General features: G+C 45.6%; 1 protein-coding gene across 5 annotated transcripts in view; it reads left to right on the top strand.

The window, feature by feature from the left end:
• ATP6V1A (ATPase H+ transporting V1 subunit A) overlaps nt 1-23,050 on the top strand; it is a 281,914-nt gene that overhangs the window by 219,028 nt on the left and 39,836 nt on the right. For all 5 annotated transcript variants that reach the window (XM_085621083.1, XM_085621087.1, XM_085621084.1 and 2 more), the window contains 5 exons: nt 811-919; nt 1,993-2,115; nt 3,399-3,513; nt 8,677-8,740; nt 22,394-22,597. In XM_085621083.1, the coding sequence (XP_085477209.1) occupies nt 811-919; nt 1,993-2,115; nt 3,399-3,513; nt 8,677-8,740; nt 22,394-22,597 (615 nt within the window). The remainder of the gene's footprint in view (nt 1-810; nt 920-1,992; nt 2,116-3,398; nt 3,514-8,676; nt 8,741-22,393; nt 22,598-23,050) is intronic.

Here is a 23,050-nt window from a genome sequence, read left to right as displayed (position 1 = left end):
CTGAACACCATTAGAGACAGCCACATATGTTAGATCGACATCACTAGAACTAATTTTCTTTTATCGGGTGTGCCTGATGTCATGTTGCCAAGTCTCTCTGTTCTATCCAGACCTCAGCACAGCTGTACAACCCACCAGCAACTGTTCTGGATTGTCAGAGGCACCATGCGGGCTTCTTGTATGATTCATTGTGTGTTTCAAGAGCGTATTTTCCCACCACTGCCAGTTGTCTTTTGTACTGTATCACGTAATCAAGGAGGCTGAAAGCAGAAGGTCTCGCCCTGTTCTCTGGAGGCCTTCTTGTATGGGAGATGGCAAAGAGTGGACCATAGGAACACCACTTTTTGGTGAACTGCTTTTAACCTTTGTAAGAGGAAGTGACCTCAGAAGCTGGCAGGAAGCGCAGCCTGAATAGCTCATATAGCATTAAACATCTAAAGTCAGTTGAATTTTCAGCCCTTTTGTTTACTCCTTGGATACTGTAATACATCTACAAATTACTTGTCCTTCCCTCTTGTGATGTCACTACCCATTTCAGGGTCCGAGTCAGTCCACAAATGGAATCGAAACATGCTTGCAAATGGCTACAACCGAGGAAGATGTTGTGTGGAAAATCTGCCTGAGGCCTAATAGGAATAGCATATGTCCTCCTTATTCGCACTGTGGATACAGAGTAGAATTATATAGCAAAAAAAGAGTTTGCAAAATATTTATTTATTCCTTCACATTATCCTCTTACTTCTTGGTTACATTTTGATGTAATACTTAAATGAAAATATGTTGCTCCGTTCACTCTAAATGTCTTTGCAGCTCACCATGGAAGTAGATGGGAAGGTGGAGAGTATCATGAAGAGAACTTCGCTTGTCGCCAACACCTCCAACATGCCCGTGGCTGCAAGAGAAGCCTCCATCTACACTGGTAATGGGAGTGAACCCTCAGGGCTTCTCGTCATGTGCAGCGTCTCTTATTTCCTGGCCAAAGATTGCCGACAGGAAGATTTGTTTCGATTACCCTAAAAATGTTCTCAGCACTTTCTTTTTTCATATTTTTTAACAATTGTGTCTCTCTCCATTAATAAGTACCTTTTTATTAAGTTTGTTTTATATTTGTGGTAGTACTTTTTTGTGCAAAATTATTACACAAAAAATTGATACTTTTTTGGCCTCTGATGGATAAGAGGTTAAGTTATTCCTCACCACATCCTGATTTTGACAGTTCTGTGTGGCCAATGCTGTACATTAGTAGGCTAAGGTACATCTAAACCATTTTCCACATTCGGGGCAGTATTTCCTGTCCCTCAAACTCCCAAACAGACCCTTTCCTAGCTGTGAACAGAATCCTGGTTGTGTGCTCCCTAGTGGGTGGTGTCTGCCTACTTTTTAGACTGTCGTCCACGTGGAGTGCTCTTACTCGTAGTGCCTTTCACTATCGTATGCAGTGACCAAGATCCTTCAAAGCTCATTTGATATTATAAAGTCTTACTGTTTTGTTCTAGTTCACTGTACCTTAGTAATGTGTGCAGTTATTACCAATCAATGCCTGCTCTGGTCTATAATGTACTCAGCTCCTACAAGATAAGTCTTTCCAGTGTCTATTGCAGCTTAATGTGAAGCAGCTTGGTGCATGTTTGGCTCCAGTATATGCAGCAGGGTGGCAGTGTCACTAAACAAGTGGTAAACTCTAAAGTGGACTGGGTATCTCTGTATAACGGTGGAAAAAAGTGTAACTGTCACTTTGGTTCTTCCTGGAGATCCTGTGACATCAATAACACCAGTGTTCGAAGGGTGGGGAACTGAGATATTGAATAGAGAATTCAATATTTTATTTAAGAAATGTGACGGTAAAATGTATCTTGTGTGTCACTTGTGATAATCTTTTCTTAGCACCCATTGCTGTGAGCATTTTTTACCTTGGGATTTGAAAGTCTGAATCTAAGGTTTTTATTGGAATTCAGTGGGCTCACCAATGGAGTAACTTTGCCTCCCCCCCAGGAATCACGCTATCAGAGTATTTCCGTGATATGGGCTACCACGTCAGCATGATGGCCGACTCCACATCCCGATGGGCCGAAGCCTTGAGAGAGATCTCCGGTCGTCTGGCTGAAATGCCAGCTGGTGAGTCATTTCCCCTTCAGTAACAGTTGGTCCTGAATAGTCCTCCTATCCAAATGTGGGACTCCTGACTGCACTGAGACAACATTGGGAGGCTGTGTGTGTAACAAGCAAGCGTAGTTTCAAGCATTGACTAGCCATTTGCATACCTTTTCATAAAACTCAAGTGCAGGGTTGTTTCTGTGTGTAGACTGCATAGTTAGTCACATTTTGAGTCCCAGTTGGGGCATCACTCATTACCTCATTAAACAGAGTAGTAGCTACAATGGTCCCAAAAAAAAGGGGTCTAAAGTTTTTACACCATTTAAAAATGTTTGAAAAGTACTGATCAATTGGACTTCAAACCTAAGTAGAAATGCTTACGGAGACCTGCTAAACCCATCGATGCTGCCCATTTTTCTATTTACTCCGCTGCCACACGTTGATTGATGTTATCAACTTTTTCCCTAATTTTCCGCCATTGTGGACCTCTTGGCGTATCCCAAGACACCTGATGTCACCATGCCTTCACTAAGGGATGGCGTCTGGAGTGACCAAGACCCACATGACTATCATGAGTGCTGCTGAATAAGTTATTTAAATTACTGTAGCTTAAATTGAAGATTAGAATAAAGTACACATAATGTAACATGATGGATAATTTGACATCTAAGTGCAAGGACTCACAGCCACCGACTTAGAATTATGACATTCTTTGATGTAGTACTCTGTAATACAATGAAGGTAAGTGGATAAAAGTTAACAATAAATTCAGAGGAGGAACTAGAGGACAGGCGCATGAGGAAGATGCCAAAGGTTCTACTATTCCTGAATGTTGTCTGTCAAATGTAAATGTAAATGTGTTGTACTTGTATAGCGCACTGTTACCCTAGGGTGTCCTGGCGCTGTACTCATACCGCTGTGGAACCCTTCCTGGCTTTTCCCTGTGAAATGTCCACTCCTGGGCACCCCCAAGGTGAAGCCAGGCATCCCAGCGCTGTTGGGGCCGTTGTGGAGATTAAGCAAGCTATTGCCCAGAGTTGCAGAGTGGGACCCATGATTAGAATAGGCACCGAGGCGAGAATTAACAGGTCCGAGGAAATTGAGCCCAAGACCCGCCGAGGCGGGAATTGAACCCTGGTCCCGGGCCAGACCTCTGCATCAGGGTCTGCCGCTCTAACCATTGAGCCACACTTCTCCACGTGAAAGAACGTGAATGTTCAGAGTTTATTCTTTTTTCCTAATTTAGTATTTCAGAATTGGCCTAATTACCTTATGCTTACATTTCTATTGGTCCTTGTTCATAGACAGCGGCTATCCTGCATACCTCGGAGCCCGTCTCGCCTCCTTCTATGAGCGAGCTGGGCGAGTGAAATGTTTGGGGAACCCTGAGAGGGAAGGCAGTGTGAGCATCGTTGGAGCGTAAGTGTTGGAAAGTTCTCACCTGCTATTCTTTTAAGCTCCTTTGTGGTCCGTTCTTTACTATTTAAGTTGCTCTAAATGGATGAAGCGATCTTTATAGAGTGTTGATGTTAAATTTCGGATGTTTGTTTCACTAAGATCTATGTAGCCTACTGGTCGAATTATTTTGTACTACAAAATGATTTAGATCTAAAGTATGGAATAACATAGATGATAAAAATGTATGTTAACACAATTACTATACATTATCCTGATTGCACGTTTTTTAAGGTAAAACTGTTATATGTTATGTCGTTTTATTGCATCAGTGACTGGGTCAAAACATGTCTTAATCCGAGTTCTAATTTATTCCTGCAACATACAAAATGGAGATTTGAAGCCCAGCAATGAAGTTGTGCCTGCTTCATCGGTTTCCTTTTTAATTACCCACTCAATTCAAAACGTAAACACCCTCAAATCTGGTTTTAAGAAATGGTAGGTGTGGCTGAGATGAGACGTGTTTTTTACAAATGTTAGCTGCAGCTGAGGGATGCCCAATGCATTCTGGGAGTTGTAGTCTTCGATCGATTTTACTTAAAGCATGGAAGAGAAGTACAGTGTTTTTTTAAGGATATCCCGGGACTGTCGGACAGGGCCCCAATGACATAGAGGCATCTGTTGCCCTAGTTGCAAATGTTCGCATGACGCTCTGCACCCTCTCAGCCAATCACTGAGTTTTGGGGACCAGATGAAGCGAAGTACAGTGCAAATTCTATCATATTAGTTTAAAGTACAGCGAACCCCTCCTGTTTGTGCTCACGACTATAAGGCAGATTTCGTATTTTCTGCGTAACCCCATGTGTCTCATGCTTCTGGGGGTCACCTGGGGCTTTGTGTCTCCTGCAGAAGGCATGGACAAGCCATGCTTTATTTCCCCTTCGAATAGTGCACTATGTCCAAATTAGGGCTCAGTCAGAAGTCCGAAAGACTGATAGTTTTAAATGCTTGTTCTGCTTCACCACGAGCTTCACCGATAGACACATTTATTGACATTTTTCCTACTCAGATTAATGTCTCTTGTCCCTGCTGTGGGAAGCGTAGGAAGGCAAAAGGCTAATGCTTTTTCGCGACTATCTATAAATTGTGCTCACTCCTTTGAGTCCCTGTCTCTTCTTTTGCTATAACCCATAGCTGCCAAGGTTTCAAATTGCCATGTGTGACATTTTTATAATGTCAGGGAAATTGAGTGACATTTCAACGACACTGAGTGACACTTTCTCGCGAGCAAAAATCATGCAATGAAGACGAGGGAAACTTCTAAATATCAGAAATTGCAGCCATTTGAGCAACAAGAAACTACAATCTGATCAGTATTCTAATCTATGCAAGCTTTAATTGTTTACCATTCTGCGCCCGGCGATCTATCATCTGCTAATACCCACGAACCCCTCCGCTACAACCCAGCTGTTGCCTGTTAGTACCGGGCACCCCCAGGCCTCCGCACGCCTGCCAGTCACGTCCAGATAACCCCCACGGTGCCACAGCCAGTAGCAATCCCTGCTGAGCGCAGGCCCCGCCCCGGGTGAGTCTCGGTAATTAGTCAGCCGCACCGCTGGCGCGAAATATGCAGCCAGGTGGCAGGGCAGATATTTCATTTGTAACATTATAGCACTAGACTCAGCCAGAGCTGAGCAGACAAGATCAAACAGTTTATTCAGGATTCTGAGCCAGCTGCGTGCTGGCAAGTCCGGAAAGCACTGCAGAGCCGGTGCACTGTGTCACAGACGCGCGCTTCAGGAGCCAGTTTCAGAGTGGCATTAAAAATGCGTGACAATGCATTTCAGTGCAGTGATGCGGAATACCACACTGAAATGCATTAGCGTCACACCTGATGCGTGATACTTGGCTGGCCTGTATAACCTTCCTTTAGAGTTTTTTTTGCTTCGTATTTCGTTGTTAGTAATTTGTGCGTTCTGTTTTTCAAATTGTCAAATGGCATCCTTATTATCTAGCTAGTGCAGTGCTTGGAAACCACAAACATTCTTTGCCTTTTAAATGATCTTTATTGATTTTCTTCATGTGAGGAAAAGGTGCAGGGCAGGCTTTTGGAGGGAAACCTCCATGGCTACGAAGCACAGAGTAATAATACCCACCATAACACAAAAAAATACACATTACCACTCTATGCATCTGTGACTTTCTTGAAGGTACACTTACATATTTCAGTTTGGAGATGTGGAGATCTGTAAGCTCTTCTTTCTCACGTCATATGATATGATAAGCCAAAATCAGCACACTTTCCTCCCACCCTTTGGTCATTCTCAGATTGGTAGCCTTTAGTTACCCTGCTTCCACCGTTTCCCCAAACAACCCCTTTTAATGTTATTCATTTTTTTATCTACCGGCATTACACCTTTGCCTACTCCGGCAACCTCATCCCCTTAACTGCTGAGCATTTTCCACCCCAGGGCTGAGTTTTTTTTTTTTTTTTTGCAATTTGTGGTACTTTGCTCTTACACTTTAATAACGTTTTTTCCACATAAGATAGCCACATTTGCTTCCTGTTTTTTAACAAAATCCTGGGGATTCTAAAGGTACACAGGCTTTGTGTATTTCCCTGGAGGAGACCAAGATAATAGCCTAAGTGTACCTACATTTTTGTTCTTGTTTTGTTTTTTTGGAAAAAAGTGCTGCGCAAGTAAGCATATTATGTTTCTGAAAATGCCATTCGCTAAAGGTTTGCTGTGTTTGGACCATCATCTTCCCAGCTTTCAGAAACGGACACAGTTCTGTCAAAATATTTGATGCAACAGTTTTCCCATTTTTGTAAGAGGTAGTCCATTTTTCCAAATTTTTTGAGGTTTCAACATACTTGGAGTCTGTGGTGGAAACCGGTGTGAAACCCATGGGTGATCCCAGAAGGATATACGTTTTTGAAAAGTAGAGAAAATTCTGACTGAGCAAGGGGCCGTTTATGTAAATACCTCAAAACTGTTGAAATAAACAAAATGAGTAGGAAATTAAACACCATTTGTGACACCATTTTCATCTGAAGCTTCTTGTCACAATGTCTGATTTACATAGCAGTTTACTATTGCGTCCGACAGACCCTTCTTGTCGCAGTGATATATAGAGTTTGTAGGTTCTCCAAAAACACATGCTACCCAGAGCCAATATAGAGCTGAACCTTACTATGATCTTTCATTCTGTACTGACTACACAGCAATTCATAAGGTAAAATATAAAGAATGAAGGAAACCTATATATTTCTGAAATGTACACAAAACACTGAGTGTAGGAACAGTGGTCATTTGTACACCTCTGAATTTGTGGCTACTCATACTATCGTGATTCAGAGGGCATTTTGCAAAATGTCTTCTTTCTTGCACACTAGCTTACATTTGGGAGGTGCAAATTCAGAATGATCCAATTGGTAATAACAAATGTTCTACTATTCACTATTCCGCACATTTCTCAATAAAAACAGTACCTCTCTTGCGTGGGTAAGCCTAGCGTCCGCAACAGGAAACGTCCCAAAATGCAACATGGACAGGTCACATTTTCCACTCAAAACCAGCTATTATTTTAACAATGTGATTAGTTGCAGATTTTGGTCCCTAGCTCCCCCACAACTCAGGCAAACCTACCATATCCGGACATTTATGAAAACGTAACACCTGGGGATATCCAGGGTGCAGTGACTTGTATGGTTCTAACTAGGGTTTCTTTCCCAGAAGCCCTTGCAAACGTCAGCTTAAAAAAACATTTTCACCACATTTCTATGAGGAAAAGTTCTGGAAAATGCTAGGATTCATAAAATTCCCGCCACCCAGCTTTGCCCCATTTCTTCCATCTAAATTTGTGCTCGTGGGTGGGTGGGGTTAGATATGCCGCAAGCATTAATACAGTAAAAGTGCAATGAGCCGATTGACTCCTTTCACTTTGTGTAATGATGTCACTGCATCATGTGCACTGATAGTCACCACAAACAAACAACTAAAAAGTAGCCTTGGGATGTTGGGGAAGCTCTTCTGGGGCAGCCCAACATGGAAATAAAAAAAGGTAATCCCTCTGGTGAAAAAAACCAAAGGTTCCTTTGCAACCCTCCCCAGTGTCGGCCAGTGGCTGACTGACACACTGGGGAGGGAGTGCAGGCGTTGGCCAGAGGCCGACGCCCACAGTAAAGTGGTTAAGGTCCTTTCCTTTCTCAAAGTGTGTCCTCCCTTTGTTCCCAAATAAACCAATCTTAAGGTTTGATCTACAGCAACATACCAGGATAACACGCTGAAGCCAGATTCCTGTCCTTCGATGCTGGTTTGTGGGTGTGGGTTACTCAAACTGATGATCTCTATTTAGTTAGTGGGTGCCACATTGGTTTGCATTGATGAACGGGGGGGGCTGCGACCTGCAGGTTTAATCCGTCCTCCAGGAGGTATGATTAAAAAGTGGGACGGAAAGTAAAAAGTATAGGTTACAATGCTCCTTCCTTTCTGTAGGTCTACATGTTTCAAGCCAATCCCCATGACTTTTCTCAAGGACCAAGGATCTAACTCCCTGATTCCACTCCTGAAGTAGTTTTGGCACCAACATGGTGTACTGCTTGACATCAGAAATAGGGCAAACCTTTTGCATCAAAGGTCCATCGTCAGGCAGGCGAACCTGTAGTCACACTTGCTTCAAGGCATCCCCTTGGCCAATTCACCTAGAGGAACTGCACCAGGGCCTGCATATTCTCTCCTCCCCTCTTTTTGATCATACCGCCTGGAGGACGGATTAAAGTATCACCTACCAGGCAGGTATTTTTAACCTTCCATCAAACACTAAAACACCCTCCTACTCCTATTCTTCTCATCATTTAGAGCATTAGCAGTCCCCATCTGCAGCAGAATGGGATGAACAGTATGATGAAGCATGCCACCAGGGGGCAACCCTGGTGGGTGAGGGTTAAATAAGAAAGCCTAGCGCTTTCTCACTGCCCTGCACGGGGCTAGCCCACAGAATGGATGAGCTCCTCTTTTCTGAAGGTATTCATAGGAAAATGGCCATCATGGTAAGCTGGAAGCCACATCACCCCCCCTTTTTACACTTTATTGACAGAATCAAATGTGCAGGTAGATTTATTTTAGACAATTGTAGTGTTAGATTTAATATGAATTTCCTGTTTTTTTTGTTTTTTCTCCACAGTGTATCTCCCCCTGGTGGAGATTTCTCAGATCCAGTCACATCTGCTACATTGGGCATTGTTCAGGTATGAATTGAAGCAAAATATATCTGAATTGTCTTCCTTCCTTGATTATTCCACTTTCTTTTTCCATTTGATGCCAATGATGTAGAGCCACGCAAAGCAATTTAATTGTAGTAAGAAGTAGGAGGCGAAGATTTAAGTTGGCAGCACTCAAGTGGAAGTTCTAGGCAGATCGGTTTTAAGCACACTTGCATATTATCCTTAAGTGAGAGCACTTGGTAGAGTGGTTCGTCAGATGCACACACTTACACATACCTACATGCACTCCAAAAGCTGTTCTAAATGTAGGGCTGTTTAAGACTTGGCTTCACAGCACAGCTGTACGGAAGCCTTTTGTGTGCAATATACAGCGGGTCAGCCCTCTCCAGCCATTGCTTTTGGACTTTGTCAATTCCATCTTGAATTAGCCAAGAGTATTATTCATCTTCCACATCATGCTGTTAAGCTACTTGGTATATCAATGCACCTCCATTGCAATGCATGAGGGTCCATTTCACATCTGAAAAGTATACTCTTACATCACACTTTTGTCACATTGAAACCTTTATCTCACTTCTGAACTTTAATCACAAAGTAAACTTTTTTTATTTTTTTAACAACTGCAGGCTTATTTTAATGCTTTTGTCCAGATGGTAGTGCAAAGGAGACCTTAATATGGCCACCATATTGGGGTGTCTCTTAGAGCGGGTGAGCCTTTGCCCAAAGATGGTCCGATAGTTTAGCGACAACAACAACATAAGCTTCAATCTCTCAAAACTTTAGGTGGCCATGTTTAGGTAGGCAATCTTGATCTCAAAATCCTACAATATTTGGGCTGATTTGCCTTACTATCGTAAGCTGTACACACAAAACCAATATGATCATTATCCTGGACGCACATGGTTTTGTTGTGTAATACCTGAAAGTCTATAAACATCTACAAGAAAAACAAGTTGCCAGACCCTTACAAAATAAATAAACTATTTGTGTTGAGTATGTAGATGAGTAACACGTAAGAAACCTGCTGTGGTACTACGGGAGCCTACGGGAGACCACAGCAGGTTTCTAAAGGGTTACTCATCTACACCAAAGTGGGACTACAGATGATACCCCTCCTGAGCCTCAAATCTCTGCCTAGCCCTTAAATCTAGTATTTTTATTGACAGAGTGTCTGTGAGTATGCCGACACTACTGCCACACACCTTAGCGCGTGTGTAGGCACTTCACCATTTCACGTGGCGTTTCCACTTTTGCCACTCACATTTTCACTCGCCCGATACTGAAGAAAGCCCACTTTATCTACCTTTTAGCGGAAACATGTAGACCACGTTATCTTGCCAACTAGGAGTAATAATACCTCTCTAGTAGTTGCATCACATATTTTTAACCATATCCTAGACCGCCATTAATAAATACTACTGAAAAGGATTCTCAGAGATATTTTTAATTCACAACGCCACACAAATCACACCACACCCGCTCCGCTGTAATCGGCCACCCGGTTGGGACCCCAATGATGAAGCATGACACCTACTAGGTTGGTGTGGGCGGGGTCTTTTAAGCAAACCTAATGGTTTCATGTGCTCACCCCAACAGTGATTATCACACATTTACTCAGTGGCTCCGTCCACATTGTTTAGTCAAGAGTAGATAAAAGCCATTTCAGTTAGGCCTGAAGTCATAAAAGAATCATTGACACAATGTTTGATGCCAATTGGAAAACATTAAAATGGGTATTCGAATGGCCAAAACCTTAAGAACATCGCAGCAACTGCGGCCACATTCCTTTAGTGGCAGAAGAAGACAATACCCATATTGTGGGTCATACCAGCCATACCAATTCCAATCATGCCAACCCCACAGAATTGGCAAGACTACTCCCATCAGCAACAACAACCACTGTATTGACAATCCCACTCCCAGCCCTACGGTACAGCCTTATTTAAGCTGTGAGCAAAAAATCACCATGGACATGTGGGTATTGGGTGTCATCCATTATGGCAGTATTTAAGTTAGAATTCATCCTGCAACCACCACCAACACCTCTGCCAAGAGTCAAATATAAGCACTTAAGTTTGTTGAAAGCATAGATCTGCAGCGTGCTGCAGAAGGAAACCATAGAACCAGTCCTGAAACATAAAAATGTTGGGTTCTGTTCTAAGGACTTTCACATAAGGAAGAGAACTTCAAAAGAATGGAGGCCCGTTCTGGATCTAAGACTGCTTAACCCATTTCTAAGGAAACAATTGTTCAGAATGGTAGCACTTGAAGAGCTGCTACAGTGAGGAACGAATGCTTGGCCTCTCTAGATATCAAGGATGCATATCACCGCACACCTATCCTCTGAAAACACAACAAATTCCCATGCTTTGAGGTAGCCTGTCACCACTATTAGTTTGGTGAAGTACCTTTTAGCCTTCACTCAGCTCCCATAATATTTACAAAATGCATGGCTCCAGTGGTAGCTTATCTCAGACGTCTTGGGTACCAGGTCTGTCCATAACTAGAAGACTGGATGGTTAAAGTCTCACCTATACCACCTACAAGACATTCGATTACAGCCTGCATCAATCTTTTCAAAACTTTAGGGCTTCAGCTAAACCGAAAGCAAATCCTACCTGACACCATACCAAAGGCTACAATTCTTAGAAGCAGTCATAGATACATGGAGAACAATTGCATATACAACAATAGATAGACACAATTCACTCTCAGTATTGAAGCAATCAGATTTTTGTTTATTAAACGCCTTCTAGGCATGATGTCACCATGCATAGTCCTGATTCCTTTTTGCTGCCGCCACATGATTCCCATTCAGGAGGAATTGGACAGTCAATCGCCTCAGGTGTCCGGATCTTTCAAAGACACTATAATTGTGACAAACTCATTTAAACAAGCACTTTCATTTTGGACATCACTAAGGGGTACAAGACCTAGAAGCATACGTTTCTTCTGCCGCAATCCCACTTGCGATGGATACATCAATGAATGGATGTGGTGCCCATCTTCAGAGGGGTCTATGGTCCTCACAAGAACAACACCCTCAAATTATGTGCTGTAAAGAGAGCCCTACAGTCATTTCCACCACGCTTTCAGTACTCAATGGTGTTCATCCAAACAGACAACACAACTACAGTGTTTTATATCAGCAAACAAGGAGGAAAACACATTCATATACTATCACTAGAGTCACATGGCATTGGACAGTTCATCTCCACTTTGGACAAGCTGCAGAACACCTCCTGTGGATACAGAAAGACCCAAGCAGACGACTCCAGCAGAATCCAGGAGAACTGTCATGAGCGGAAACTGAAAGACAAAATCATGAACAAAGTGCTCAATGCATGGGGAAAACCAAATATAGATATTTTGTCACGCACAACAAGAAATGCGCTTTGACGCCAGCCAGCCTCTCCAGTCAAAGCCGTGGGAGAATGCCCTTTCAGTATGATGGTGCAAAATGTTTGTCTACGCTTTTCCGCCAGTTCTTCTGCTGCCCAAAGCATAACGAAGAGCTAGCCCTGCAGGTTAATTTTCATAGCTCCCACCGGTCCATGACTGTACTGGTTTATGGACTTTCTACTTCCTGAGGAACTATTCATGTTAGGAATTTGAATCTGGATTGTGTCTCTTCTCGACAGCAGCACAATTCCTGGAAGAAGGTAGGAACTCTAATTCGCCTGTTATCCGTGGCCCAGTGTGCGCTGTACTTTTGGAGAACACAGGTGATACTTCTGAGAACTATATGAGCCAGAGGATTTTTTGGGGGGCGCTAGGTGGCGCACGGCGGAATGGCTGCCTCTGGGTGAAGCTCCCGCTGCTCAGCGCTGAAATCCTGCAATAATCCTTCCTGAACGTCGCAAATCCTGTCAGAACGGATCTCGGTAGATGCCTTGCTAACTCTGCCACCGATTGCGACCCTCGTGGAGCTGGGCGACCAGGCGTCTGCTGGATGTACAGCCGCTGTCACGGCCGCCGACTGGCGTGAAATCCTTGCTGGTGCCGGAGCCGGGCGGTGACTGATACGAGAGGTCGGTGCTGCGCACGTGGGCGGAGAGGCCCGGCTGCGTCCTCTGGGTCCCGGACAATCGGACCTACATCGGAGGTGCGGAGGGGCTGCGGAACCCTTCCTAACGCCCATACCTGAGGAAACCACTGGCGTTGTGACATTGGGCGGTGAGGACGCGAGTTCCCTGCCCGGTGTGAAGCGGCCCTCCACGATCCATCCTGCTGTGACCTGCTGTCTCCTGTTTGATCTGGCGGCCTGCCTGTCCAGCCGGAGGGCGAGTGCTGGTGCTTAGGAGAGGAGGCTGAAGCATCGCTGCCCCTGTCTAGAGGACGTGAGTGCTGCGACCGAGGGGTCCGTGTTGGCGCCCGCAAGGGCGTCCTGCCTGGACTGCGGCGGTTGCTGTTTGCCTGGGGGCGCTGGTCGGAGTGTCGCGCTCCTCCCTTGCTGGGCCCGGACGGCGTTGCGGCGGAGGTAAGAGGCCTGCCGTGAGCTCCGGGGAGCCCCGACTTGTATCGCCCTGACCCTGCCCTCCCCTTGTTGGCTGCCGGCGGCTGTGGGTGCGGAGGTCGCTATCGCTCCCAAAATCCTGATGGCGGATGGCCTGCTGAGGAAGTGCGTGGTCTGACCGCGCGTTTGGGGCTGAATCCGGGCGCAGAGACCGGAGACGAAGGTCGCCCTAGCAATACCGCGAAGAGGACCCGGTTGCCCTGTGGTGTTGCTCATTGGGGAGCGGGCGGACTGCCTTGTATTAGCGCGCCCCGGATACACTGGGTCGTGTGTTTCCGACTTCGCGCCTGCAGTGGTCTACCTATCGGGACTGGCATGGGGAAGCCGGACAGCCGTCAGCCTCGTCTCACCTTCGAGGCGAAAAAATCCACTAAATCCCAGCCCGGAGAGGACTCGGGAGGGTCGGCCTAATCAGCCGCTCCGCCGGCAGACGATGTCAAGTCCATCCTACTGGACATGAGGCAGAGTCTGGCGACTATCGTTGACAAAATGGACTCTATGCAATCACGTATGGACTCCATAGTCCACAAGGTAGATAGCCATGGTGAACGCCTCACAGAGACGGAGCGACGTATTTCGGATTCCGAAGACCGAACGACACAATTATCGGCTACGGTGACACGTATGGATAAAGTCCTCCGAGTGATAGCAGCCAAGAACGAGGAGTTGGAGGCGCGTAGTCGCAGAAATAACATACGCATCATTGGCGTACCGGAGTCCACCCACACGGGTAAGATGGAGGACTATGTGGAGGGCTTGCTGCGAGCAGTGGTGGGCACGGATTCCCTCTCTCCTCATTTTATTGTCGAGAGGGCGCATAGATCGCTAGCTTCGAGGCCACCGCCGGGGCTCCTCCTCGCCCCATCATTGCTCGCCTGCTGAACTTTCGGGACCGCGACGCGGCCCTTCGGACGGCGAGGGAACAGAGGACCCTATCCTATGATGGCAACTCCTTCACTATATTCCCGGACTTCACCCCCGTGGTTTAAGAAGAACGAAAGAAGTTCATTGTAGTCAAGCAAAAACTGAGGGCTGCACAAATTGACTATGCGCTATTATACCCAGCCCGCTTGTGCATCACGCATCAGGGGAAACAGACCTTCTGCACGAGTCCTCAACAAGCAGAGGAATTCCTGAAGCGTGTCAAGAAGCGCGACCTTGAGCGCCCCTCCACGCCGACCTCGGACTGATGGAGCCAGGCCACTGTTGTGCAACGCTGGGACCGGAAGCTCAGTGACTGGTAGGTTGGTGCGAGTGAAAGCTGATACGACACTGGATATGATGGCCTGCGAGCCTACCTGAACTGTATTGGGGGGCAGTTGTCGGCGTCTCGCTCCTGCTCCCGGCGCGTCAGACTTTCAGGACGTTATGCTTTGCTGAGCACCCTCTGTCCATGGTGAGAGCTCGGTTTTCTACTGGGTATGCTCTAATGGCTCAGGGGGGCATAGTGTCTCCACCTAGATTGCACCCTCAAGGGTATCACCCCATTGTCCGTTCATTGTTATATGTTGATCCCTTATGGTACTTGCTGTGGGGGAGTTTTGTGGGGGGGAGGGGGGCTGGGGGTTGATCCAGATGGCATGATTGGGATGCTGCTGTGGGTGGGGGGAGGAGGGGGGTGTTGGGGATTTAAGGTATTTGATGGTTCCGATTGGCAGGAAGTGGCATTTGCATTGTTCTCTTTGCATCATTCAGGGGGCGACGGGTGCATTGTGTTGTGCTATATGAATTTGGCGATTTACTATGAGTGATCCGCCAACAGGTGGGGACTGTACTAATCAGCTCACCTTCCTCACGTGGAATGTGAGGGGCTTGGGAAACCCTAGAAAGCGTAGGCAAATTCTGGCATACCTAGATAGACATCACATTGGGGTAGCGTTCCTTCAGGAGACACACCTCGACCCCTCCAGGCCCTCGCTGTTTGCATCACGTTGGGCCGATCATCGTGCTTTTTCCTCATATTCCACATATTCTCGAGGCGTTGCAATCCTTATTCGGAAGCATACCCCCTTTGTGTACATAGGAGAGCGCACCGACAGAGAGGGCAGGTACTGTGTTATTTGGGGACGTCTGGGTATGGATACGCTTACTTTAGCTTGTTATTATGGCCCCAACTCGGATGATCCGCATTGCCTCCAGGCGCTTTGGACTGAGATTTTGAGCATTGGCTCCACGTATCTGGTGTGGGGGGGAGATTTCAACCTAGTTGCGGACCCCGCACAGGACAGAGCGAACCCTGGCCCTCAGCACTACTCCCGCTCCCAGGCTTATGTCCATGGCCTCCTTACTGATCGCCATCTGATAGACGCGTGGCGCCATAGACACCCTGCGACCCTTGAGGGTACACACTGGTCGGCTGCACACTCCACTTGGGCACGATTGGATTACATCCTGATTTCCCCTGGGCTTGCTCCCAGGCTCTGTTGGGTGAAACACTTGGCCCGTACTTACTCCGATCATGCCCCTGTCTTGATGGGTGTGGATTTAGTGGACTTGGTTGGATCTCCGATGGCGTGGAGATTGCAGCCTAATGTCCTGCTAGACGATGTCTTCCGGTCTGAACTAGCGCAGGAAATTGAGAGTTTCTTCCAACGTAATGGTGGGACGGTGGATAGTGTGGCGGTGGTTTGGGAGGCCTTCAAGGTCACCATTCGGGGGATGTGCATTTCCAAGGGGGGGGCATTCTCAGAGATCTACGTAACATTCTTCGTAAATTGGAATCCGACCTTAGAGATCTGGAGTCTCACCCTACGTTCACCAGTAATGCTGTAGCGCAAGCCAAATTCCGAGACCTGCTGTCTGACTATACGGCAACTGCGGACAGAGAGGTTCGATTCAGGGGGAAATACTTTCAGGCCCGACGGTACGGGGAGGGTGAACGGCCGGGCAAGTTCTTGGCTTGGGCGACGCGACCGCCTCGCTTTAATAATCACGTCCTCGAATTACGGGGACACTCGGGAGACCTCCACAGAGATACCCGGGCTATAATGCATGCGTTTGTTACTCATTACGCTGACTTATATTCCTCCGCTCACGCACACCCACCGGAGCTGGACCGCTACTTGGGAGAGATCACATTGGGATGGCTCTCTGACGCGCAGAGAAAGTTCCTCATGGCTCCGCTAGGCCTAGACGAAATCCGGGAGGCTATAATGCAAATGGCCTCAGGAAAGGCCCCCGGCCTTGATGGCTTCCCGATAGAATTCTATAAAACTTATATTGATATTCTTGCGCCGATATTGAAGGTGGTGTTTGATGAGGCCCATACGCTGGGAGTGCTTCCGCCTTCCATGAGAGAGGCACTAATCACCTCCCTCTTAAAACCGGGTAAGCCGGCAACCTCCCCGGACTCTTATCGCCCACTGTCCCTCCTTAATAGCGACGCGAAGATCCTTGCTAAGACTTTGGCTAATCGTGTGACACTCCTCATGGATGGACTGGTTCTCCCGGACCAATCGGGATTTATACCTGGCAGGGCGACGTCGCACAACTTGCGCACGCTATTCGCTACTTTACAGAACGTGGATCCCGATTTGCAGATGGTGGCGGTCTTTTTGGACGCCACAAAAGCATTTGACTCCTTGGAATGGGACTACCTGGTGGCCGCGCTGTCCCACATGGGCTTTCCTTTGGTGTTCCTGGGGTGGGTAGCTATCCTCTACGGTAGCCCGTGCGCTAGAGTCTTGGTTAATGGCAGAGTGTCGGAGCCTTTCCGGGTCGCCAGAGGGACCAGACAGGGGTGCCCTCTCTCCCCACTTTTATTCGCACTGGCGATTGAGCCACTTGCCTCGAGGCTGCGGCAGCACCATCTGAACAGGGCGCTATTCTGTGAGCAGCGACAGATTTTGCTGTCGCTGTATGCAGATGACATTACCCTATATGTTCGGAACCCTCAGAATAATCTGAACCCTCTACTTCGGGAATTTTTAGTCTTCGGGGAGGTGTCGGGAGTACGGATTAACTGGTCTAAGTCTCAGATTTTCCATTTGACAGACGGCTCCCGGAAATTCTCGCTTGACTACCCCATAGAATGGAGCGACTCCGAGGTCAAATATCTTGGCATTAAGGTCTCTCGAGATAGGGAGGAGCTGATGCGATTAAACTATGTTACGACGCTGCTGCATGTCGCCTCTTGCGTTGACCGCTGGCTTACGCTCCCATTATCGATGGTCGGACGTGCCGCTCTGATCAAGATGGTGGTGCTTCCTGAGCTCTTATACTTGTTCCTGAATATTCCTTTTCCTCCGGGGAGACACTTCTTCTCCCGGTTGCGTTCGGAACTGATACGGCTGGTGTTGGGGGGGGAGGAGACCTAGATTGAAATGGGCTGTGATGACCTCTCCTTACTCCATGGGGGGCTTCGATATTCCGGATCTGGAGCTATACTATTACTGTGCCCAGGCGCATTACGCGTACTACTGGTTCCGTCCCATTGCCTTCATGCCCCAACTTGCTGCTGAGGACTGGCTTGCGGCGCCTTTGCCCCTGCCTGGCTTGTTGCATAGCGTGCTCCCACATACCACCGCTAACTACAACGCCCTCCAGGGTACGGTGGATGCGTGGTTGGAAATATCAAAGCGAGTGGGGAGCTCGTTTCTGTACTCTCCTCTCCTCCCCATTGCTTACCACCCTCAGCTCCCCCTTTTGCAGGAGAAGCTGTTTCAAAACTTGAGTTGCAAATTGGGGATTCTGACTTGGGGTGATCTGTTTACGAGTGGGCAGTTTCGCGACAGGGATCACTTCTTTGTAGGCTACGCGCCCACCCCTCTGGAGCTTTTCACTTACTTTCGACTGAGACACGGCATGAAGGCCCTACTGCAGACGTTCCCGGCTGAGCCCGAGACCCTCGCTCCCCTACATAGGCTCCTACAGGCAGCCTCACCCTCCCATCTGGTCTCGATATTATATCATGCGGTTCGCTCGGATGCGCCTGTTTCTGCCTCGAGGGCTCGTGGGGAGTGGGAGCGTGAGTTGGGGCTGGAGCTCGGTGACGACAAGTGGACCTACTGTTGCTTGCAGACAGAGCAGATCTCAGCGAGTAGTAGGCATCGGATCATCCATTTTAAATTTCTGAACCGTCTCTACTGCACTCCTGTAACCAAGCACAAATTTCGACTGCAAGATTCTGATAATTGCGAGAGATGTCGCGCCCCTCAGGCGGACTTCCTCCACCTCTCCTGGACATGCCCTGCTATTCAGAGTTACTGGGGACAGGTGTACTCTGCTCTTGCGCACATGATAGAACTTCCTCTTGCGCCTGAGCCGGTACAGGCATTGCTAGGATATACCAAACAGATTCCGCGCTCCTGTCGTCGATTTGTCATGATAGCGCTTTTATTAGCGAAACGGCGTATTGCTTGCCGCTGGGGACGGGGACGGGCCCCGAAATTCAAGGAGTGGCTCAAAGACCTTATATATTGTCAAGAGCAAGTACTGATATACTCCGAGCTACTTCCCGCCCGGTCCCGCCCTGCCGACATCTGGGGGCCGTTGCAGAGTTATTTGTTGCAGTATCCGGAGGTTCTGGCGGAGAGCGCCCCCCCCTATGGCCCCTGACGATCCTACTTCCAATACCCAAGGTTGACATCCTGCATAGGGAGGGAGGTATACTGCTGGGGCACTATAGGTGCACCTGCTCTGTTACTTCTGCTCCCCTGAAGAGGGGCCTTTGGAATGATGAGATACTGATCTTCTGCTACATACAGCTTGTTTCTTGTTTCTGTGCTGGGGAGGCCAAGCTGCTGGGAGGGGGCCAGGCGTTGGAGGGGATCGAAAAGACTGATACGATTGTTTGAAGGGTCCCAAGCCGATTATGGACAACTACGATATACATTATTTCCCTACCTGATGTCCCCACTATTTGGGTAGGCCACTGGCCATACGCATTACTGTGTGACGAGACTCGTTCGCCTCCAGGGGAAGAGGTATATATGATGCTCATGTAATGTTTAACCCTCATTGCCATTTGAACCTGCATTTGTTTTTTTCGTTTTGTATGTATGTGAAAGTGAACCATAAAACTTCAATAAACAAAGTTTAAAAAAAAAAAACTATATGAGCCAGAGAATTATGAAATTAAATTTATTAACTTCAGTTACATGTATTCTTAATTCCTCAGGATCTTGCATTAAAATACTCTGGCTCCAGGAGTTACCATATTGCACTGTATTGAATCAGCTACAGTAGAGGTTTGGAAGAAAGAAATGAATCACACCATGTAGCCCTACAACTCTAGGAAGGCGAAAAAATCTCTTCCCCGGGTTAGCAGATCTTTATTCGCCTTACCGATTGCTCAGCCCAGGGTGTCTTGCCTGCATGCTATAGCCGGCCCTTAGAGCTCTCAAGAATCTCCAAGTGGTCTTGGATAATGTTTCAGATTTCTAGTACGGTCTTTGTAATTTCTTATAATTACACATCTAGCATATGTTCTGTAGCATTTAGCACTGGTTCTACTCTGGTGGAGAGAACAGATCTCCTTTGAAATTAGTATAGAAAGATCAGCAAAATTTATAAGCCATTAAAAGCTAAATAGTTATTTGAACAAACGAAAATAGCACATGTATAACGTGAAGTAAAAACTACTTTAATTCAAGAAAACATTGGTTGGTAAAATTATTTGAATTACATTTTGTAACATTTACTAGCTAATCAACTACAGTGTTTTTTTTACTTGAAATGTCTGTCAGATATTTTTTGTTTAATTATAAGTCTTTAATTTTTAAAAATATTGTCTATCTATACAGTCTAATTCTACTGGTTTTTTTTTTGGGGGGGGGGGGTCACTTCCAAATTTCCTTGGGGATATAATGTCATGAAAACTGCGAAATTATCTGATTGTATTCACATGTAGTTTTAAAGAAAGTATCCTTTGTAGAATATAATTACTTACTTGGCCTCATAGTTTCAGGAACACAATCTTGATGTTAAGGTATTTAAAGGGTTTTTCAATGCCTACTCGGGCTAGCATTTCCTGCAAGGCCTCTTTTGTTAGAAAGAAGATAAAGGTACATATTTTTAGAACCTATTTATTACTACGAAGACCTAGGTTTACGAAGGTGTATTGGCCATAAAAATTGGTTCAAAACCCTATAGGTATTTTGTACTCCCCTTAATTTGTAATTTATGGGTAGTCACCAACAAGTTTGCCACCTTCACTTTTTAAATTGATAAAAGATTTTACTTCAAGCAGTCTCCCCAATGATCCTCATGGTGTCAAAACTCATGTATAGTACACCAGAAGTTTCTCAATTCAATTGCTTCATGAGAGAAACGTGAAAAGTAAATGTGAAAAAATGTGAAAGAGACGTGATGGCACCTCACGTGCGCAACCCCAATCGAGCCTGCTGGCTGGTACTCGTCAGCTCTGCCCACTCTTATCATCATCGGTAGCCATCACGCTCAAAAGTAATAAACAAATAAACCAAGTGTCCACAAAATAAACCCAACGGAAAATTCGTAGGTAAGTGGTGCGACTGAATAGTGAAGAATAAAAAGTGAAAAAGGTACACCCTCTATAGGTTCAAACTTTATTCCTCCTTAGGAGTGCACCTAATTCAATGCTTAAAAAGGTTGCAAATATGCATACCATTCCTATATGCCAACATGTTTCATCGCCAGGAGTCTTTGTGGCGATTTCGTCAGGACAACTACAGTCGCTTGGCACACGATAGGGACACTTCTTAGAGTCACATTCGGGGACTGCCAAAAGTAAAAATGAAAAGACACACACATCACTTAACCATTATGATCACCCTTTCTTCATAGATCAACATGATATCTCTCTGTTGGATCCATAAAATTACCCTTGTGGAGCCATGGCCTCGCGTACCAGCTCATTCAATGAGGTCACCCTAAGGCTCCTTGTGTGAGTCCTCGTGGTTTGTGCAGCATTCAACCGTAATGCCAATCTTTAGGTAATGTAATTTCAAAAACACTCAAACTATTGTTGTTTAGAAACTCTATTTGTCAATTAGGATACCACAATCATAAACAGATGCCATAATCCTAAACCGAGCCCCTTGTTGTTCCTAATATCGTTTTTCTCTCCGTTCTTATTACAACTATGTTAGGATGCTCTCATTCACCCTGCCATGTAATCCCCCACGTGACTTGTAGTACTCATGTATCTTTACGTATTCATCAGCGCCGTATTGGACTACTCTCATTCCCTCTAGTATGGAATCACCCATGTATCACCGGCAACGCGAAATGCTGTTAGGTGCACTCCTAAGGAGGAATAAAGTTTGAACCTATAGAGGGTGTACCCTTTTCACTTTTTATTCTTCACTATTCAGTCGCACCACTTACCTACGAATTTTCCGTTGGGTTTATTTTGTGGACACTTGGTTTATTTGTTTATTACTTTTGAGCGTGATGGCTACCGATGATGATAAGAGTGGGCAGAGCTGACGAGTACCAGCTAGCAGGCTCGATTGGGGTTGCGCACGTGAGGTGCCATCACGTCTCTTTCACATTTTTTCACATTTACTTTTCACGTTTCTCTCATGAAGCAATTGAATTGAGAAACTTCTGGTGTACTATACATGAGTTTTGACACCATGAGGATCATTGGGGAGACTGCTTGAAGTAAAATCTTTTATCAATTTAAAAAGTGAAGGTGGCAAACTTGTTGGTGACTACCCATAAATTACAAATTAAGGGGAGTACAAAATACCTATAGGGTTTTGAACCAATTTTTATGGCCAATACACCTTCGTAAACCTAGGTCTTCGTAGTAATAGATTGTTTGAGTGGAGGGCGACCTGGGTTTTTCCCCTCTATAGCTCCTTACTGTATACACATATTTTTAGAAGTCTGGTAAATATCTAACCTTGAGTCTTCAATTTTCACAAATGTTACCATCAGGTTTGATACTTCACGCAATGTGTCTGCTGTATTTCTGTATGTTGATTGCATGAATCACCAGTAAATGTTTTACTAAGTTGAATGTTTTATTAATTTCAAATAACACATAAATACATGTAAAATATGTACTACATACATTTGAATATATTAATGTACATACCTTAGTAACCATGAGATAATTATAAAGAGAATTGTTTCTTTTGGACATTGTCATTTCGTGCTCTATGTGAATATTCTCCTTACACAGGTGCATCATCCCAAGCCTTTAACTCCGAGTCTCCATTCTTGTATTTTAGGTATTCTGGGGTTTAGATAAGAAACTTGCTCAGCGGAAACACTTCCCTTCTGTGAACTGGCTGATCAGCTACAGCAAGTACACGCGTGCCCTAGACGAATACTACGACAAGCACTTCACCGAGTTTGTCCCACTCAGGACCAAGGCCAAGGAGATTCTGCAAGAGGAAGAGGATTTGGCTGAGATCGTCCAGCTTGTTGGGAAGGTGAGCTGGGAAATTGCATGCCTTCACACTAGGTTATTTATGGGTGTACTTTGTGTTCTTGTTTTTTAGTTTACAGGGCAAACCAGGAGAGTGCTGAAAGTTATTGTTTCTTCTTTTGGGTGCAGTGCTCTTTATGAGCACTGCCTAATATTTATTTTCAAGACTGTGATAGGAACTAAAAGTTCTTAAGCATTTGGTCTATCATATATTCACATGCTTGTCGAGTCATTCCCAGTTGTCAGGCAGGGAATCCCCATTAACTTAAATAGCAGTAAACAGTGTTTTTAAGTTTGAAAAAAAAACGTAAAGTTTATTGAGAAAAACAAAAAGAAAAAGGTAAGGGCAAAGGAGGGAGAAAATACAGTAAAAATACATATAAATTACATTTCTGAAAATCCTAAAAATACATAGCTAAAAGATCATATAACAATATAAAAAGATAAATACAAGTAT

This window comes from Triturus cristatus, chromosome 8 (assembly GCF_964204655.1).
Source record: "Triturus cristatus chromosome 8, aTriCri1.1, whole genome shotgun sequence".
Lineage (NCBI taxonomy): Eukaryota > Metazoa > Chordata > Amphibia > Caudata > Salamandridae > Triturus > Triturus cristatus.
The sequence above is the reverse complement of the archived record's forward strand: the minus strand, read 5'-3'. Positions and strand labels throughout refer to the sequence as shown.